Below are 21,327 nucleotides of genomic sequence, written 5' to 3'. Positions count from 1 at the left end.
ATTAACATTCAAAATTTGAAGTATGATTTCTGCTGAATGTGTACAGCTTTTTCACTATCATAAAGTTGAAAAATCCTAAGTTGAACCATCATAAGTTAGGGACCATCTATAATTACATGAGGGATCTTTCCACCATGGCCTGCCCCCATCCTGAAATTATCTAGGCGTTCACCAGGAATCACCTCATTAGTACAAACACCCATGATTCCAGGGGCCCACCATGAGAGATAAAGACACACCCATCATTTAGGAAATTCCAAGCATTTAGAGGTTCCCTCCCAGGAATCAGGGACAATGGCCAGCCAAATTCTTTATTATACCACAATACTAAAAGTCATATGACAATATTTTGTTTGTTGCTTTGAAATCTTAGAAACTGTTCCAATTCAATAGTTATAAATTGGAAGCAGTCTTCTGGAATTGGTAATATGCTTATATAATAATTTGTCACATAATGATTATACCAAGGAAAACTATAGTTGATACTGGTTTGTTACTGGGACTGTTAATTATTACTATTTTTTTTTAAAAGAGAGAGAGAGAGGGGTGGGGTGGGTAGCGGGGAACCTAATATGGGGCTCAATCTCACAACCCTGAGATCATGACCTGAGCCGCAATCAAGAGTCCAACGCTTGACTGACTGCCACCCAGGCGCCCTGTTACTAAGACTTGTTTATACCAGATGGACAATACGCCTTTAAAAAACAAAAATAAGCAAATAAAAAAAACCCACCCAGGTCCCACTCTGTACTGCAAGAACTAGCAAGAACTATACGCAATTGAAGTTATTTGTTGGAACTAAAAAATTATCGCTAGACTTTTATTTCGAAGTGATATTCAGTGACAGAAAATTGAAGACAACCAATACTTTTTTCTGAGAGGCTGCTGAAGTATAGGGTTAATGTAGCATCAAATCAACACCATACTGAGATCCCAGGAGGCAGGAGCGTTCCTGAACCTCTTCTATAGGCATGATTCATTTCTAGAGATAGTCGGACAGGAGATGATTGAAGCCCGCTAGGCATGTGCTGCTGCTGTTGCCTGTTGCTCTATTTGGTGTCGTTTTTCAGCAGGAATGATTGAAATGTGTGGCGCCAGTTGACCTGTATAACTTCTGTAGCCCCAACACTCCATTTGCCCCAGATATCCAGGGTCGGAAACAGTTTCATCTACAGATCTTCCTGAACATCAAGGTGCAGGACAAGAACAACAGTGATTTTATTGGAATGAGGCCAGGCCACAGCTTTTTATGATAGAGGTCCTCGAGATTGGACAAAGAAAAAGAAGGGGATCACCATATATTGTTTAGCAAGCTACGAGTGAGGCAGTGAGCGATATCTCAGTCAGTAGCATGACAAGGAGGTACTCCCGACCGACATCGTGATCTGTGAGAGGAATGGGAATGAGGTGCCTTCAGTGAAGCGAAAGTATGGGGTCACTAGTGAATCAGAGGACATTTCATGTATGGGTTACAGTAACTCATTAAAAGGGGTGGAATGAACTCATGTCCATTGTAGAAATAACCACGACTTATCCATAAAATAGATGGAGGACTCGGTCTGCTTCATAAAAGCCAGATCTTACCAGGTCGTGAACCCCTTGTTAAGGATAAATTATACCGTGGTTGATGTGTCCTTTCTAGTAGACCACTTGGACGCATTCTCAAAAGTTTTCTCGTACTTTCATATAAGCCCTAGGCTTCAGCTACAGTGGCAGCAGATACACTTCATATCAGCAACTGTGAATTATTAGGTAAAAGAAATCAGGCGATGAGTACTTTTTTTTCAGAAAGAACATCAGCTCTACCTAATAACTGTATTTTCTGCATTGTAGGAATTTTCTTTTTATTTTAAAGCTGGATTTTTGTGATTTTTTAAAAAAGCTGTGGGAATCTTTATGTAGAAATCTAGATGGCATAATGTAGTAAGTTTTCATATTTTAGTAAGATTGATTTTTTTAAAAGATTTTATTTATTTATTTGACAGAGAGAGAGACAGCCAGTGAGAGAGGGAACACAAGCAGGGGGAGTGGGAGAGGAAGAAGCAGGCTCCCAGCAGAGAAGCATGATGTGGGGCTCGATCCTAGAACGCTGGGATCACGCCCTGAGCTGAAGGCAGATGCTTAACGACTGTGCCACCCAGGCGCCCCTGAAATTGATTTTTAGACGATGATTGCTGGTCTCGCAGTCTTAACTAACAAAATAATTTAGTGCATTATTATTATTTTTAAATTATTATTATTATGCTGATACAGAAGTACATGATGACTTTTTGAAGCCTGAGGGAAGTAATGATTAATGGAATGCAAAAATGTCATCATAATTGCATCCCTAAAATCATACTAGAAAGATACATCAGTAACATGTTCATGTTAAACTTTCAAGGCCCACGTTTACCATTTTAAATAACTTAGTCTCTTACCAAAAATAAATAAGTAAATAAGTAAAATAAAATGAATTTAAAAAGATCTCCTTACCCCTGCTTAAGATCCCACAACCCATTTAATCTGTCTTCTGTTTGATGTTGAACATAATGTTATCATGAACTTGATGAACGCTATTCATTTATGATGGCAATGTGACCCCTGAAGTAAATTGGGATAGTTTTGTGCATTATAGAGAAGATTGTATGCCAATTAATAGTTAGGCACCCACTAAGTGCCCTGCACGGTGTAAAACGATTAAGTGTAAAATGATAGTCATGGTTTGTGGCCTCCATGGATCCTAAAATTTCTTCTTATTCCTTTATTTCTTCATTTGGTATTTATCGAATACCCGTTATGTACCAAGGATGGAGCGTGGCACTGAGGATAAAAGAGTCCACAAGACAGACAAAGTCTTTCTTAATGGGGTTGATGGAGCTGTGATATCTGCTGCTGAGACAGTTGAAGAATAGATCGTGGTTATGTTTTTATTTTTAAAGGGACACTCATTTTATTAAAAATTCTCATTAACTAATGAATTATTGTCCTAGAACTTAGAGAACACTTCAGAAATTCTTTCTGAACTTCTGTAATAATAAATGAACTTTGCCAGTTGGAAATTTCTCTTTGGAAAAACATAGTATGTTTTACTGAACTGAGCAGCTGTTTTACTGAAACACCTTCCTGCTATAGCCTGCTTTTGCTGTTGAAATCATGTTGCCAACAGTCAAAGTAGTCTTTTGTTCCTGAAACAGGATGAAAATATCTTCGGCATCTATCACTGCCAATGTTTAAAGCATAATCTGTATTTTGTTGCTTAACTAGGGGTTTGAGGTGGACAATCACAGCTAGAAAGACCCAGAGTTTACAGGGCTGTTAAAAGCATAATTCAAAGTAAAATGCCTCAAACTACTTTTGTAACAAGGCAGGACATATAAACAAACACATATATTCTCATATATATGATTGCTTGTAAGATCTAAAAATTTTGCCTATTGATTTTTTATTTTCATCAGTGCCAAAGAACAAAAATGATGGAATAAGGATAACAATTACAAGTGTGGATTAAAAAAAAAAAATAAACGAGATCCAAAAGGACATCTGAAGACCAGTCAAAAGGATGAAAGAGGATACTAAAATGAAAATTATACCATTCATCATGGGATAGATATGAAGAAAGAAAAAAAGGGTGCTGAGCTTTGTCTTATTGTCTGCATCACTTTATCTATTAGTAAATATAAAAAAATTCTTCCCTTCCAGGACAGATAGGTTTCCTTTGCCCTTGTGTCTTTTTGACAGCCATGCTTCTGAAGGACACCTCAGCTGTGCGGTACTCGACCCAACTGACCTACCTGTTGCTTACATCTGATGTATGGGCACAAGAGATTTGGAGCAACATATTTAATAGCCTATGGTCCTGATTTTAACAAAAGATACTAGTGAAAGTGCATTAATAAAAATACTGGCTGAAAAAGTGCTAGAATCAGCTAGAAAGAACACCAAATACGGGCAGAAAGAAATAGAAACCTAGCAAGTTAAGAATGAGATCTATTTACCCCCCCCCTTCCTTCTTCCCTTTCTTCTAGAAGGGGACATATTTCATGGTGCACTGGGTGTTATATGCAAGTAATGAATCATGGAACTTTCCATCAAAAACTAGGGATGTACTGTATGGTGACTAACATAACATAATAAAAAATTATTATTAAAAAAATAAAAAATAAAATGGAAAAATTGAAAAAAAAAAAAAAGAATGAGATCTACTAATGCCCAGGAGACCAACACATGCATCCTCACTCACCATCTCCAGCTCTTCAAATCCTGACCTTTTAGTTCCATGACCTTGGGCAAGTTACTTAACTTCTTTCTCCATGTTTCAGCACCTTCGTCTTGACATAAGGATAATACTGTTTCCTCAGAGTTAACAGAGAATCCTGTTAACAGGATTAAATATGATAATAGATGTAAAATATTAAAACAGTGCCTGGGAGTGCCTGGGTGGCTCAGTCAGTTAAAACGTCTGCCTTTGGCTCAGGTCATGATCTCAGGGTCCTGGGATTGAGCCCTGCATCAGACTCCCTGCTCAGTAGGGAGCCTGCTTCTTTCTTCCCTCTGCCACTTCCCCTGCTTGTGCTCTCTCTCTGTCAAATAAATAAATAAAATCTTTTAAAAATAAATAAAACAGTGTCTGGAACATAGTAAGTACTCATAATGTTTGTTATTATTTTCTGTTTATCATCTTGTTCATAAATATAACATACAATTATTGGTCTCGTTACTGGGAATGGTTTAATAAAAGGTCAGAAGCTTTGAAACCAAGTAGATGGGTTTAAATCCTGCCTCTGCCACTTACCAGCAGTGTGAACTTGGGCAAGTTAATGTCTTTGTGGTTTTGTATTCTTATCTGCAGTGTCAGAAAAATAGTAACTATCCCTGGGAGTTTTGTGAGGATGAAATAGTTAGAGTCTATGAAGTGCCGACAGGACTTTTCCCTTCCCTTTCTCTCCGTTCTTGAAAATGGGTCAGGGCAAAGGAATACTCCTGTGATGCCTAAGTCACCTCAGTGGACTGGTCTGTTCTTCCTGCCTCTCCCCAGTGGCTGGAGCTGTCACACACTGAAAGGAACAGTCAAGGGCCAGCTGTAGGTAGGCCAAAACTTTTCTGGAGTGAAATCAAACTCACTGACTAATCAGTGTTAGCTGTTGAGTCTAATAACTTATTATGCAGGAGGTGCAGGGATGGCAGAAGCCCTTTAGCCCAGATTAGGACCTCTAAAATAGAGAAATCTCTGTTGTAGCATTTTGAATGTATCCCTCCCCTAAACCTCCACCCTTTCCAGGCCCCCCAAGCCCTTCTGGAATCTGGCCAGGAAGGAATCTCTGCATCTGTGCCTCTGTTCTTTATCCTCCACCATGATTCCCAGTTTTGACCAGAGATTAGGGACCCTTCCCTAGACAGTAAAATAAATGTTTGACTTATCACCTTAAAAAGTTAAAAATTTTAAGCTAACTTTAATTGTAGCAGGTTCTTTTAATTTTAAGTACATAAGCACTCTGGGCAGGCTAGAGATGAATGGTCTCAGAGTCAGAGGCTGTCTTTGAAACACGAGTCCACATAAGCTTTCATTTACTTCTCTTGTTTTTCACCTTAAATCCTTGTCTTCTTGAATCTGGAGCTGCCTAGCCTGCTTTCTGCTTAACCCTCCAAATTTTTGTGCTTGAAACTACCTGTTTCTTCTTGTCTTTCTCATCTCAACTGTGAGAGTCTTTTCCCAATTATCCTGTCAAAAGTAGAGGAGAAAGAATTGAAGAAGTTAAAGACATAAGGTACTTATTATAATCGAAGGACCATTATGCTGACATTTTCTCATTATAATATATTTTACACATGGTACTGATACAGTGTCCATCAATGCCACTGAAATGGTGGTAAGTGTGATGGGAGTGTAGAATGAGAGATTATGAGCTGTAGAGAGATTAGGGAAGGCTTCCTGGAGAAGATGGGATGGGAAATGTGGAGGATTTAGACGGGTCCTTCCTGGTGAGGAAATGACAGGGAAAATGACATGTTGTGGCATTTATGAAATATTTGACAAATACAATGAACAAGTTGAAATAAGATAAGTGAATAAGTAAATTGTGTCTGGACAACCAATTAGGAGCCCGTAATAGAATGGTCTGGTTTTTAAGTGATAAGACAGCAAACTTGAGAAGGCGGGGTGTGGGTTTGAGAGACATCATAGGAGTGGATCAAAGAACAGGTACAGGGCTCCTGCCCTGGGTTTGATATCTGAGGCTCCAGAATTTGATGTTTATACCGCAAAGCAAACCCATTAAGAGAGAGTCACAGAGATGGGACTGTAACTGTGCATATTTATGTCTAAATATTTATACATCCATACATAGGAGTCGGATAATTTGGAAACAAGCAGGAAAATCTGAAGGTTGTCTTGCTGCACATGTTCACCGGGAGTACATCTAATAAGTAAGAAGCTTATTTCCTGTAATGACCTGGGAACTAGGATCTATTTCAGGGAGAAACTAGCTGAGATAATTCTGGAGGCACAGATAGGAGAGGTTTGTTTGGATTTTAAGAAATGATTGTTTCACTGAGACCTGTCATTGTTTGACTACACAGAGAGCGTAAATTTTATTTTTGACCAGTGCATTTTTTTTAAAGGAAGCTTGAGAAACTAGTATATAAGAGGTGGACAGCCAGGCATTTGCAAGCCATTTTGTCTGAGGAGCAGTAGAAGAAGTGGTGAAATAGATAGAAGTTAGTGTTCTTTTTAAAGTACGTGAAAAGCTGACATCACTTACTCCATCATGCTCTCGAGACCAAAACTAGACTGTGTAAATTTCAGCTCATGGTGATAGAGAATGTTCAACAACTCACAGAGTTTATTTTTTTAAATTATTTTTAGAGAGAGAGTGTGTGCAGGCATGGGGGGAGGGGCAGGGGAGAGGGTTAGAGAACATCTTAAGCAGGCTCCATGCTCAGCATGGAGCCTGACTCAGAGCTCGATCTCATGACCCTGAGATCATGAGTTGAAATCAAGAGTTGGACACTTAACTGAGGGGCCATCCAGGCGCCCCAACAACTCACACGATTTAAACTGAAGAGATTCTCCCATGAGTTGTGCTGAGACTTTTCCACTAGATACATAAAGACACCTGCAAGGAATTTCTGCTTTGTAAAGAGGACTGGAATGGGTGAAGGAAACTTTCCTGCTTTCTCTAAGATTTTGAGATTGTGTCTTCTCATGTGAGGCGATGTAGAATTCTGTGTGTTTATAATAAGTGAAACATATTGTGTCTCCTTTTGCTCTTAGAATCCCTTCAGTTACATTCCTGCTATACTTTCTGAAGTATGAACTTGTACCTTGGTGGTAGTGATCATATGAACACATAATTGTTTCCACTCGATATCATCTCTAGCTTTGGGCTAAGAAACTTGAACAGAATTCCCTGGATCCCTCAAAGTAGGACACATCACTCCTAAATCTTGTTTAGTTGCCCATGTCTTGTCATCCTTGGCCTAACTTAGGGGCAAGGTGTGTATCTGTGTTAATCTGAAGGGAGAAAGAGAATGGCTTCTTCAGGCATTTTTACGATGGGACCAGGGCCTCAGTTCTGCAGTTTTCTCCTTCCATCCTAGCACTGCCTCAGGGTCAGTGGGGATGTTGGCAGGAGAAGTGGAAGGAACAGGGCCAGGAATCTGAAATAGATTCTAACGGTGTCCTTCCCTAGGTGTGGTTTCTGTAAGATCTCTCTTCCTTCAGGCAAGTGCTTCCCATGGTGTGTCCCACTCCTCAGAAGGCTTCCTCCACTCTTTCTGGGTGATGTTTGTTAAGAAGATTGAGCAAGTCTGCTGCAGGGCCCGTAGCCCAGTCTAGTGTAGTCATTAGAAGGACAGGCCCTGGACAAGCTCTGATGCTTCCCATGGACTGGTCCCTTATCTTGCTGAACCATACTTTCCTTATCTGTAAGATGCAGATAACAATACATATGTCAAAGGGCTTTTAGGAAGATTATTTGACCTATATATAAAAAGAGGCTTCCTAGCACAGGGAAATACTCAGCTCTAGTTTCTGTGGTTAGTATTCATGGCTGTGTCTCTCACTCCTACATGGCATGTTCTGGTCTACAGGAGGCTTTCTGCCTTTCCCATGATTGAGGATCCCATAACTGTTGGAATGACCAGTTCTTGTGGACTCATGCTGGCCTGTGTTTTCATAGTGGTCAAGTTCTATGAGGGGTCTGCAGTTTGTCATAAGGATGTTCTCTTAACTGTGTAGTTTGTTGTCATTCAGTTAGGAATAATTTATTTTTATTGTGATGTAGTACATTCTCTATTTGATCTCTAACATATACCTTTTGATTGTATTTATTTTACATTTTCTGTAGGTCTTCTTAAAGAAGTGATCACATGCAACATAACATATATACATTTTATTTATTTTACATTGGTATATATATTTTATATATATATATGTATATTTTATATTTGGTATTCTGGGATAAATGACTGTATTTTATTCCCTTAAAAAGTGTCAGAAAAAGGGATTACAACATTATTTTGTAAGTACTAGTAGCTGAGGACCATATGGACAGTTATTCCTAGGAGTTCTGGCATAAATCTTCCCACTAAACAGACTCAAAAAAAAAAAAAATGCAGGCCTGGGAGAAGAGACTGGAATTGCAAATGAAAATACGTGGATTCTACAAATGAACCCTCTTGATTTTGATGACCTTTTTGATTTCTCAGCTGTAATACATTTTTTCTTCTCTATGTACTGTTTAGTTTGAAATTTTTCCCACTGCTCATCTTATATATCGTGTCTTCAGCTGGTGTGAAGGAACCAAGATGCGCGTAAAGTATCATGGTTGGGATTGTCTCATTCCAAAGGGGGTGGCATCTATACAGCACGCCCTGTTTTCTCATTTCTTTGCAGCTTTCAGAGTCTTTCCTCAGAGGCAAGAATGTGCTGTCAACTGGGTCATTGGCTAGTCTTCTATCAGTACATCCAGTAGAAAATAGAAAGTTGCTCCATACGAGTGTTTGTATTTTGAACACTGATCTACACTTCGGGGGTGGGCAGCACTAGGCAGCTATTCTACAGCGGGGGTACAACAAATACCATATGCTCTTGTCCTCCCCCCATTGTAGTATTTTTGTCTTCCTTATCTCTAAGTCACCTACCATGCTCAAAATACTGTTTTAAAAATTTTAATGAGTAGTCGGTAAATGGGAAATGACTGAAATATTGTTACCTTTTATAGTTAATGGAGTAGACATTTATACAATGTAAAGTATGGGGAAAATCATAGTTGTAAAGAAGTATCTTCTTAGAAACCTCTATATTTCAATTTTTTACAGTCTTTCTTAAACCTCTATTTCTGGATTTGTGTAAGAGTAATTTTTTTCCCTGAAGTTTCTTGCAGTCCACTATTGCAGAGGTAAAATATTCTATTTCACAAATGCTATATGGTTAAATCATCACAAATATATTTAACTTTAAAAGTCACCTGTTTAGTTGAGATGGCTTCAGTATTTTATGTAAGGTTCCTTTTCCAAAACTGCCACTGCAATTCAATTAAAATGAAGTTTCTCAGGGTGCCTGGGTGGCTCAGTAAGTTAAGCATCTGCCTTTGGCTGAGGTCATGATCTCAGGGTCCTGGGATCGAACCCCATGTCAGGCTCCCCGCTCAGCAGGGAGTCTGCCTCTCCTTCTGCCTCACCCCACCCCTTGCTCATGCTCTCTCTCTCTCTCAAATGAATACATAATATCTTAAAAAAATACAATGAAATTTCTCATTTACAGATACTCACAGGTGCTGCGGCATTTAAAAATCCATCTTCTGTACCTAGTTCCTTAGTCACCAGTCATCCAAATAACACAGAGGTTCAACTCCTCAAACATGGAGATGGAATGGAACAGTCCCTTGGCAAAGCTTCCAGATGGGACTTTTTCACTATCCAATAAGGCTGGGTTGTAACTGCATATTCACAAATGGCCCCAATCTCTGTGGTTATTGAAGTGTCAGACCCAAGATCAGCGTGTGGATGATACTATTATAAGGGACAGTAACTTGCAAATCAGTGGATTGTACTTCTGGGTACCCTACCATTCCCCTAAGTCACCTCTGAACTAGTGTTCTGTGTTGACAGAAAGGAGGAAGGACTGGTCCACTTCTTAGAATAAGAAAACCACGTGTGAAAACACCTGCTTCAGTGACTAGATGAGAACCGTGTATAATTGTCAGAGACATTGTTCATATGAAAGTAGATGTTGATAAAATTCTAGAAATTGTTTGGTGTATAAAGAAGTTGGACATCCACCAGAAATAGTTTTGATTATGTATTTATTTAAATCTCCTTAAAAAAAGAGTGCCAAGGAAAGTTCAGATGAACTGCAACAGAATCACCATAAATTCAAAATTAGTCAAGTCTGAAAAACTGAAGTTTTGATGTGCTAGAAAAATTGCAAAAACTTAAAATTTTCAGTGACCACACCTGAGATCATGTGTCAGTAAATAGCCCTGCCTATGACATCTTTCCTATGCCTGTGCTATGCTACAACGTTCAACTGTTTGTGTTCTTGTTGGGCTCTCCTCATAGGGACTTCATTCATTTAATTCATTCAACCAGTATTGACTGTCCTACTGTGTGTCAGGTGCTGGGGATACAGCAGAGAACTAATCAGAGAAAAATAGATGCTTTCAAGAAGATTCTATTTTAGTGTGAGAGATAGAAATAAGAACTAGATAAATAAGCAACATATGTCATATGTTAGACGGGATTTCTCTAAATATTCATCGCTGCATCACTAGTAGCTAGCATAATACCTGGATATAGTAAACACTCAAAAGCTACTCACTTATAGATTGATTTATAAGGTAAAACTGACATAGAGCGCCATATTACTTTCAGGTACACAACATAATTATTTGATATTTGTGTGTATTGCAAAATGATCACCACAATAAGTCTAGTTAATGTCACCACAAAATTCCCTCACCTGTGGCAAGCACCAGTCTGTTCTCTGTATCTGTGAGTTTAGTAGTTGTTGTTGTTTGTTCGTTTTATTTTTTTATTTTTTATTATGTTTTTAATAATATTTATTTTGTTATATAGTTACCAAACAGTACATTCCGTTTTTGATGCAATGTTCCATGATTCATTGTTTGCATATAACACCCAGTGCTCCATGCAATATGTGCCCTCCTTAATCCCCATCACCGGCCTATCCCAGGACCCCACCTCCCTCCCATGTTTGTTCGTTTTAGATTCCACATATGAGTGAGATCTAGAGTAATTTACTTTTATGATTACTCAGAGGAGCAAATGCATAATTCTAAAATTTACCACTGCTTTTAAATGTGAACAGCCCCTGGAGTCCTGACAGTGGCCCACAGATATAGATAGACTTCCGGTAGAGGATGTATAGAATGACTTCCAGAATAAAACTGCTGTCTCTGAGTAAAGTGGCCTGGCAGATTTATTAATTTTGGTGACCTTAACAATGGTATAATTGTACTACATGGCCCAAATGAATGGATATTTTATTTCACCATCTACCCATTTTGCTTTTTGCAACCAGCAATGAACATAATCTCTTCTTCCCATACACTTCTTTGACTTCATTATTTCTCTCTCATCTTAGTGCTGTGTTTAGAGGTATCAGGCTAATTAACTGAATTTTCCATAGAATATACCAACAAAGAGCCATTTCCCAAGGAATTTGCATGGACAGCAAGATCCTGTTTTTTTGAGTGACAATAAACCACTTTGGAATCCTTTACTAATGGACGCCATTGTATTAAAGTTTTCAGAAACATTGTTATTGTTAACTCAGCAGTAGTATAGAGAGGAGTCACTTCCTCAAAACCCTTTGAAAATTCCATTGCATTTTTTGAATATTTTAACCAAATTAAGGCAAGGGTGAGGGATGCAGAAAAGGGAATATGAAATAAGAAGAAATTGATATTATAGTTACCAAGCAGAAAACTCTAAAAGTAATATTCTGGAACAATATCATTTCCATGTGCAAATCATATCAGATGCTCTGAATTCATTCTGAAAATCTCTTATCTATAGTTTATCTGTATCTATAGTTTATCTGTACTTTAATTTATTTACATTAAAAACTTTAGTTTTTTTTTTCATGGAAACATACACATGTGTGTTGGCTTTGAACTTACTATTCCCAAAAGTAAGACAAAGTCGGTTGCTCATATCAGTGTTTGTCCTCTCTAGGGTGGTTCAATTCCACTTCCCACATATTATCATTTTTGTAGTTCTAATGTCAGTTTGAGCTCAAAGGATCCAGATGTCTACATCAATGTTTCTGCTACTGTTCATTTCTTTTTGTCAGTATTTTGCAAAATAACATCACTTTGTGGAAAGTGAAATGGATACCATGTAGCCTAGCTACTTAAGTTAAACAACTATAGGACCAAGAATATATCCGTATCAATGGATTTTGTTATTTTGCTTGTTTTGCAGGTGACAATGGCCAACATTGGAATAAATGGAGATCAGTCTCTGGAGACCTGCGAAACAACACTTTTCGCTCTCCGAATGGCAACATGGAATCAAATCTTAGATCCCTGGGTGTATATTCTTCTGCGGAAGGCAGTCCTTAAGAATCTCTACAAACTTGCCAGACGCTGCTGTGGGGTGCATGTCATCAGTCTGCACATGTGGGAGCTCAGCTCCATTAAAAATTCCTTAAAGGTGGCTGCTATTTCTGAGTCCCCAGTTGCAGAGAAAATAAATCCGCAAGCACCTGGTTTAATAGGACAGTAAGGCAGTGTAGGTCTAGGGCAACATTCAGGAAAGTTTTGTCAATATTTCAGTTGATTGGATAGAGATAGAAAGCCTAACTGGAAAGAAAGTTCAGACCTCCACAGTTACACCTGGTCAGATTCGGCTGTTGGAATTTGTTCAATTCACTGTAAGATTGCAGCTTTTCACTTGTTTTTGTCAACTGGAGGTAAACATGATGAGATAATGCCATGGGAGTCACACTGAAAAAAGAATTGGGTTTATTTGTGTTATTCACGCTTTTGGAATGAGTGACTCTGTTGACGCCTAAAGCATTTGCCTGTCCTTTTTGTCAAAGAGCATCTTCTTACTTACCCGCACAGTGAGATAGCTGTTTGGGGTCATTGCTCTGCAGCTGTTCCTGATAAACGAGGCTCGGTGAAGTGGAGCACCCTCGCTGCTGGGTCTGGTCTGTTATACTGCTCATTATGTAGCTTCAGTCAATGTATGTGTGGTCATGTGTCGTGGGATTCACTGTGGCTTGTTGTAATGACCTCCATGACACCAGGTGTGCCCATCAGGTTGCCTGACCTCTCGAGCCTCCTTAGAATGAGCCTATCCTTGTCATTTTGACAAATATGGCTGCTTGGCATGTATTATTGTGAAGGTAAATTGTTGTTTGAAGGTTTTTTGTGTGAGTCATAGATTTACCCAGTTTTCACATAATCTCCTTTTCCTCTGAAAATTCTAGTGCACGTTAAATAATTTGTAGAGAAGCAAAGGCTCTATCTCAGCACATATATAGGTGATTTGCCTTAGAGCAGTTCCTATGAAGCTCTGCCATGGATGATGCAAACAAACAGAACTTAACCCCTGTGATAGTACAAGCATGTTGGCAAAGGAGCTCTACTTTGAACTGTCATTTCTACATTAGAGAACAAAAGAAACACAATCTATATATAATATTCAAAGACTATCTGCAGCTAGTGTGTTTGTGCTTTCTACACACACACACACACACACACACACACACACACACAAACATATAAAAAATTTCTGTTGAAAGCTAGTTCATTAAATCTGTAAGTAGCATCTTCTACAGACTATGTTACCTGTATCAAGGGGAAAACTGGCAACTAGTCAGGGCCTTGGCAGTCATTACTATGGGTAACCAAGAGATCAGGGGATAATCTCTCTCCCCAAATTTCCCAGTAATACTTTAGACTTCTTTGCTTCTTTGTAGAATTCAATCCTCCAAATTTTAGTAATCATTGAAAATGTCCTGGGGCTATCAGAACATAGAGTAAGTAGTTCTGCTTCATAGTAAGGCAATAATTTCTGTAAAAGAATTTTTGCTTTCATTACCTGTGGTGCATTTAAAAAATTAACCTTCTCTGTGAGACACTTTCTCCAGGAAATCTATATGTTTCAGCTAGACTTAAATTATTACTTTCACAAATTTTGCTTTTGACTGGTAATATACATTGCAAGTTGTTGTCAACTTTTGTGAATTTTGGTAAATTCTTATGAAAAAATTAAAAGAAATTAAGCAAATAACCTCAATGAAGATTTAAAGGAAACCACTTTTTCCAGGTAATTTAAAGAGGGGAAACACACACATACACACACGCACACGCACACGCACACACACACACACACACACACACACACAGAGGGGCACATGATATTCTTAATTTAAGACCAGTAAATGATGAATCACAAAAAATTAGGTTATTCTCATAGACAAAACACATAGGAGATGCTCATAAAATACTTGCCAAATTGAGTTACAGACAAGAGTTGGAGTTTTTTTTTGATGCAAAATGAGCATGGAATTGCAGTTTTTGTGCATTTTTATTTAAAATGACAATTCCATACTGGTTATTTTGATATATATATGTGTGTATATGTATATTTAAATATCCAATGTATATACTTTTTAAAAAGCCATTGCAATTTGTGATTGCTGTTACATTACATGAATGTTCTCATGTGTTTCAAGAGCACTTAAAACCCAAACATTTAGATGGCTTCGAGGAGACATTTATTTCCTGCAGCTTCTTGAGAGAGTGTTGGTGTCCTGGGAGCTGAGGTGCAAGGAACCAGTTTTATCCTTCCTCCTCATGCTGGATAGGATCCTGCAGCAAACATTTCTGTGTATTGTGACCTGGGAAAGGCGTGCAGAGAAACTTTCATCAGGGCTCCTGGCCTCTTCTCCTTAAGGCTTCTAAGTACATGGCATCATGGTTGCTCTATTGCCGTGACGTTACCCTGGCCACGTGTATCCGTACTGAGGAGATACTGTGACCTTACGATACGTGGGAATGCATGGGCGTGTAAGGTGTTAGGGAATGACAGGGCAGCCACTCTCTGCATATCCTGGAAGGATTCTCTTTATTATCTGAGCACAGGTTTAGGGGAACTAAGTTGGTTTTATAATGAGGTTAAACCCAAGAAGAAGACACCAAAAATGTAAAAAAAATAAGAAGGTAGTAAAGGAATATGCGTTTACATTGTGTTAGGCCTTTCGTCCAAGGAAAATGAAATAAAGTGAACACAATATGCATATACCTGACGTCCGCATTTTATTTCTGTTACTATATATATTTCCGTGTAGGTTGGCATCTTATTGTGTGTTGAATAATAGAGTGTAGCATCCATCAACAACTGACTTAGAAATGTTCAAAGTGAAATACACTTGTTCCAATTACTGGAAAGAAATAGTACAAAGAGTGGTCATCAGGTTAACCAATTTTGAAATTTTAAGCTCTGTTTTAAAATTTATAATTAGGCCATCAGAGCAATTGAATTGCCCTTCTCGTTGAGTGCAGTAGTGTCTAATCAATTTCACATACTATTTGATCATATTACTCCTGGGGAAATTTATTATTCTGGGCAAATGACTGCAAGTGCCAGGTTTTTTTCTTTTGTTACTGAATTTAAAAACTGAGACCAAAAAAAGCCAACAGCATATAGGTTTTTATGATTATGAATACGAAGACAGCTAATGCTGACTCGTAATTAGTTGTGGGTGCGTCCCAATGTATCATACTTTTTACTGAGGATTTAAGTGACAGAAATATCCTAAATTTTTTCCTAAAGACTGAAAGTTCCTTTTAATTATTTGTTTGCTGAAGTGCAAAATACCTAAAAGTTAACTCAAACACACACACACACACACACACACACACACACACACACACGGTGTATCTGTCTTATGCAATAAATGGTCTTGTTTGGTCATTTTCAGTCTTTAAAAGAAAAATCTGCTTTAGTTTTGTGTCTAATCTGAATTTAGATCCCAGATAAGAGCACTTGCTAAACACATAGATGAACTTTTTGTGAAATTTGCGGCTAGCTTTGCCTGTATCACCATCATTGGTCCAAATTAATAAATGCAGGTCAGAATATTAAAGATGGGAATGCACATTTTCTTACTTCTTCATCTGGGTGTCAAATATTTTACCACGTGGTAGATAACGTTGGACTTTAACTTTTACTGAGGTATTTTAACAGTAGATACAATGTGTTATATGAATAAATATATTTTGTGTTCTTCATACTTGCTAGACTGTATGAGATTAAGCAGTGATATGTACATTTTGTGGCTTGTATCAGTGTGCAACTCATGTAATTTTCGTGTTTTGACTAGTTTAAAACTTCAGACAAATGATTTACAATAAACTTGGACTAGTGTTCATCAAGAGTGGCTATTTTTAGAAAGATCGTATAAAGCTTGGAACTCTTGAACCTAAACTTCCATTTTTATCTATTTGGTGAGAAGAATTTCAACTTGTTTTCTTTTATTACCTTTGGTATCTGTTTCCTGCCTCCTCCGCCCACCCCTTTTTTTGGCTGTTGTTGTGGTTCACTTAGGCAGGTCATAAATTTTTATGGGAATCTGATAATTTCCGAAACACACTGGCCTAGATGTGTCAGGATAGCAGAGAAAAATGTCTGTGATAACAAATCGCCCCCAAAATCTTCGTGCCATGAACTTTCAAAGGTTTATATCTCACTCATGGCTCCTGTCCACTCAGAAGGGGAGCTCTGCCCATTGTAATCACTCAGAGACCTTAGGTGACAAAGCAGCCACTGTCTTCTGTGTTGCTGTTTGCCATGCTACAGGGAAAAAACCATGGTGAATCATGAACTGGCTCTTAGAGCTTCCACGTAGAGGTAAGATGTATTCCTTTTGCTCACACAACTCTGGCCAAAGCAAGAAGTGATGGCCTACTACCTTCAAGGAAGCAGGTTAGTGCAATAGTATGATGTGCTTTGGGGGAGAACGGAAAATAATTGGTGGACCGCATGAATCATTTCTGTATTAGGTCAAATATTTCCATTCTTGCCCTTCTAATATAATTCAAACTAGAACTGCTTCTTTTAAAGTTTTTATTTCTTTAAGAAAATCATGGAATGAAAGCATTTAGGATTCTTTAGGTAGCCTGTAGTCTATAAAGATAAGGCAGACTGAATGCCACATATGTTGTTTGCAATTAATAGGAATTTTAGAATATAAAAATCAATATAGAATAAAGAGTGAAAAAAACTTGTTTTTTTTTTTTTTTTTTTTTAATTTGAGAGCTAGAGAGCATGTGCACACACGAGCAGAGGAAGGGGCAGAGGGAGAGAATCCCAAGCAGACTCTGCTTCAGGCACCAAGCCCAACATGGGGGCCTTGATCTCATGACCCCGAGATCACAACCTGAGCCGACACCAAGAGTTGGATGTTTAACCAACTATGCCACCCAGACGCCCTGAACATACCTTTTTATATATATCCTTATTCATAGCAGAGTAGAGGCAGGAGTACTGAAATCTAAAGGAACTGTATTTTGGATTTAAAGGGTACTTTACATTTCCACTTATAAAAGCATATAAACTCTTAGAGTTTTGTATTTAATAACATTTGAGTTCTTTTTTAATATCTGATTGGTAAAACCGCAAATTAACAAAATGCCTTCTGTTGTTGTAGTGCTGTTTCCCATGTGAAATAAAGCAATCTTATACTAGTACACACCTAAATAATTTTAGTTAAAAAAATGAGATTCTACTAGACACACTGTTGTAAAATTTTGGTTTTCAAAAACTCGTTGGTACGTGCAGAGTATTCTTTCTAACAACTAAGTACTCTTACATGAGAGAAGTGTACTATATATAATTCAAATAACAATTTTCCTATTGAAGGAGAGCTGTTTTTGTTTTCAGTCATTTCCCTCTTTCCAATTACACTGTCTCAATATGCGCATCCTATTCTTTCTTGTGTTCTCTGGGATTGCTGGGTTAAGGGCACACACATTTTCAATATCCATCGATACTGCCCCATTGTGATGTGTGTACTCTCCTTCTCTTAAGAAAAGGCCTTATTTCTGACACCACCTACTGTTTATTTCAGCAATCGTTTTACTGTCACCCATGTGATTGGCAAAAATAAATCATATTTAGTATTAGCTTTGTTATGTTACTTGTATTTCCCGTTGCTAATGAGGCTCAGCATCTTTTCATACCTTTATTAGTCATTTCCACTTCCTCTGTAAATTTTCTGTTCCTGACCTTTATCTATTTATAATGTTAATTTTTTTTCTTACTGACTTGCAGGAAGACTGTGTATATTAAGGATATTGTCTTAGTCAGCTTGGGCTGCTATCACAAAATACCATGAACTGGGTGCTTAAACAAGAGAAATTGATTCCTCAAAGTTTTGGAGGTTCAGAAGTCCAAGATCAAGGTGCCAGCCAATTAGGTACCTGAGGAGAGCTCTCTTCCTAGCCATCTTCTTGCTGTTTCCTCACATGGTGGAGAGAGATGGGGGATTGGAGGGGTTGGGGGAGGGGGGAAGATAGAGGGGAAAAGAGAGAGAATGAGAGAGAGAGAGTGAGAGCTCTCTCTTGTCCCAAAGGCACAAATCCCATCACGAAGATCCCGGCCCGCATGACATCATCTGAATCTAGTTCCTTTCCAAAGGTCCCATCTTCAAATACCATCACACTGAGGGATAGGGCTTAAACACATGAATTTTGAGGGGGGGACACAATTCAGTCCATACCAGACTTTATTTTTAATGAACGTTACAAATACTTTTCTTCCAAGGCTGCCATTTTCTTCTGCGCTGAAGGCATCTGACACCATACTAGATGAGCTCTACATTTTTACTTGGGCAGAACTAACCTTTCATGGGTTCTTTATTTTGTTTCTAGTATAGAAAGACTTTCTGTCCTCAAAGATTATAAATATATCCCCCTAAGTCACTTTTTACAGTTAGGGTTTTGTTTTTTATCTTTAGTTATTGTCGTTTTCATGGAACTTATTTATTTTTTTGTGACATGCAAGATGGGGACCTAACTTTTTTTTTTATATCCAATGTGTAACCAATAGACCCAACATCATGACAGCAATTTTAGAAAAAAAATCTTTTTAATTATATTCTTGGAGTCTTCTTATCTGGGGTACCTTTTTATTAAGCTCTTTGCAATATTGAACTTAGCTCACCTGTCCTCTATTACTAATTAGGTTGGGAATACTAGTCTAGACTACACAATTTTAAAAGTAATACTACCCTTAGGATTCAACAATGACCCTAAGACCTATCACCAGTAGGACTTGGGCTTTGAATTGCTTTTTTTAGTAAAGAAATTTTATGTGTATGTCACATAATTTTATGTAATGCTATTTTCCTTTTTGCCAGATGTCTGCTGTGACCAACAGTTTCCAGATGGTTAAGTGGGTGAATTACGAGTTGTATTAGTCTGCTAGGGTTGCCATAACAAAGTGCCACAGACTGGGTGGCTTAAACAACAGAGATTTATTTCCTCACAATTCTGGAGGCTGGAAGTCTGAAATCAAGATGTCAGTAAGGTTGATTTCTTCTGAGACCCATCTTCCTGTCTTGTAGTGGCTGTCTTCTCCCTGTGTCTTCACATGTCCTTTCATCAGTATTTAATCTCCTCTTTCTATAAGGACACCGTCATATTGGACGAGGGCCCACCCTAGTGACCTCATTTAATCTTAATTGCCCCTTTGAAGACCCTATCTCTAAACCCAGTGGCCTTCAGTGGAACTGGGGGATTAGGACTTGAACGTATTAATTTTGGAAGGACACAATTCAGCCCTAACCAAAGTGTAATCTGCAATACTGAGATAAAGTTACAGTAACTGACCCACACAGGGATTGAGCTTGTCACAGGTTTATTATCCAGTGGTTCTCAAATATTAGCCTGCATCTGTTTTACATGAAAGACTTGCTAAATGAGATTGCTGGGCCCCACCCCAGTGACTGACTCACTTAGTCTTAAGTAGGGCCAGAAAATTTATATTTCTAACAAGGTCCCAGGGAAGGTCCCAGGCACTGCTGATCTGAGGAACACACTTTGAGAACCACTGGCTTAACCAACTACGCTAACCAGCCACAGATGGCATGATATGAAACATACAAACAAAAGTGAAGCTTTTAGACAATGCAAAATTGTACTACTCTTTTGGTACTGGCAATTTAATTCCCTTCCTAAGGACTGTTTTTGCTCCAACCTGAAACAAATCGGACCTGAAAAATGTCAGAGCTATGCAGGAAGGCGCTAGAAGCATGCAGGATGCTACAGATTGACAGTAAGAGTCACAAACGAAAAGACAAAGCAGATGGAAGTAAGGGTACGGGTTAGCAGGTCACATATCTCGTACTGGTGCTAGAAGACTTCGGTGTCATGTAGACAGACAAAATTCCCACAGTAGTCTGGAAATACTGCTTATGCTTTATCACTAACCGAAAACCTCCTTTAAAATAAGAAAAAGAGGGGCGCCTGAGTGGCTCAGTCATTGTGTCTGCCTTTGGCTCAGGGCGTGATCCCAGAGTCCTGGGATCCAGCCCCACATCGGGCTCCTCCGCTATGAGCCTGCTTCTTCCTCTCCCACTCCCCCTGCTTGTGTTCCCTCTCTCGCTGGCTGTCTCTATCTCTGTCAAATAAATAAATAAATAAAATCTTAAAAAAAAAAAAAAAAGAAAAGAAAAAGAAAAAGGCTATTTGGATTAACTTTACATTTTCCTCCCTTATGCTTCCATTGTTTATACTCTTCTTTGATCCTTATGTTTTCCACTCTTATTTGAGTCCAGTTACTCTTAAAATAATTTCCTACTTCAGTAAAATAAATCTTGAGTCAGCTGTTGGCTTCCAAGGGGAGGAGGGAGTACTGAAACTTTTTCAATTTCCAAGTAAAATATAATATTAATACTTTGGGGACAAGTAAATTATTATAGTGGATTTTATTCAGAACAATTAGAATGATGGTAGAGAATAAATGGACCCAAACTAAACAAAGGTACTTGAACTCAAAATCTCATTCTAAAGACATTAAAAATATAGCATCTTTTGTATAAGTCTAAGTAAGCAGCGTTTCTAAGGTCAGGAAAAAAAATAACTACAGAAAAAAAGGCCCGGGCTGAAGTTTTTCAAAGCATGGTTCCACTCAGGAAAATTCTTTTCCCTCTTAAGAAGAGTATGTCGTTAGTCTCTGGGAGACTTAGAAAGAATATCAAACACAAACACAGATAAAAATGTTTTAAATAGTCAATTATTTTTTTAAAGATTTTATTTATTTGAGAGAGAATGAGTGAGAGAGAGCACGAGAGGGGGTTGGATCAGA

The 21,327-nt window shown here is 38.3% G+C and overlaps 1 protein-coding gene across 1 annotated transcript in view; it reads left to right on the top strand.

The window, feature by feature from the left end:
- Positions 1–18,143, top strand: part of PTGFR (prostaglandin F receptor) — a 43,838-nt gene extending 25,695 nt beyond the window's left edge. The window contains exon 3 of the mRNA XM_026497742.4: positions 12,430–18,143. Coding sequence (XP_026353527.1) covers positions 12,430–12,732 — 303 coding nt within the window. The 3' untranslated portion in view covers positions 12,733–18,143. The remainder of the gene's footprint in view (positions 1–12,429) is intronic.
- Positions 18,144–21,327: the final 3,184 nt, after the last annotated feature.

The sequence above is a fragment of the Ursus arctos genome, unplaced genomic scaffold (assembly GCF_023065955.2).
Source record: "Ursus arctos isolate Adak ecotype North America unplaced genomic scaffold, UrsArc2.0 scaffold_12, whole genome shotgun sequence".
Classification (NCBI taxonomy): Eukaryota; Metazoa; Chordata; class Mammalia; order Carnivora; family Ursidae; genus Ursus; species Ursus arctos.
This window is presented reverse-complemented; position numbering and strand designations above follow the sequence as displayed.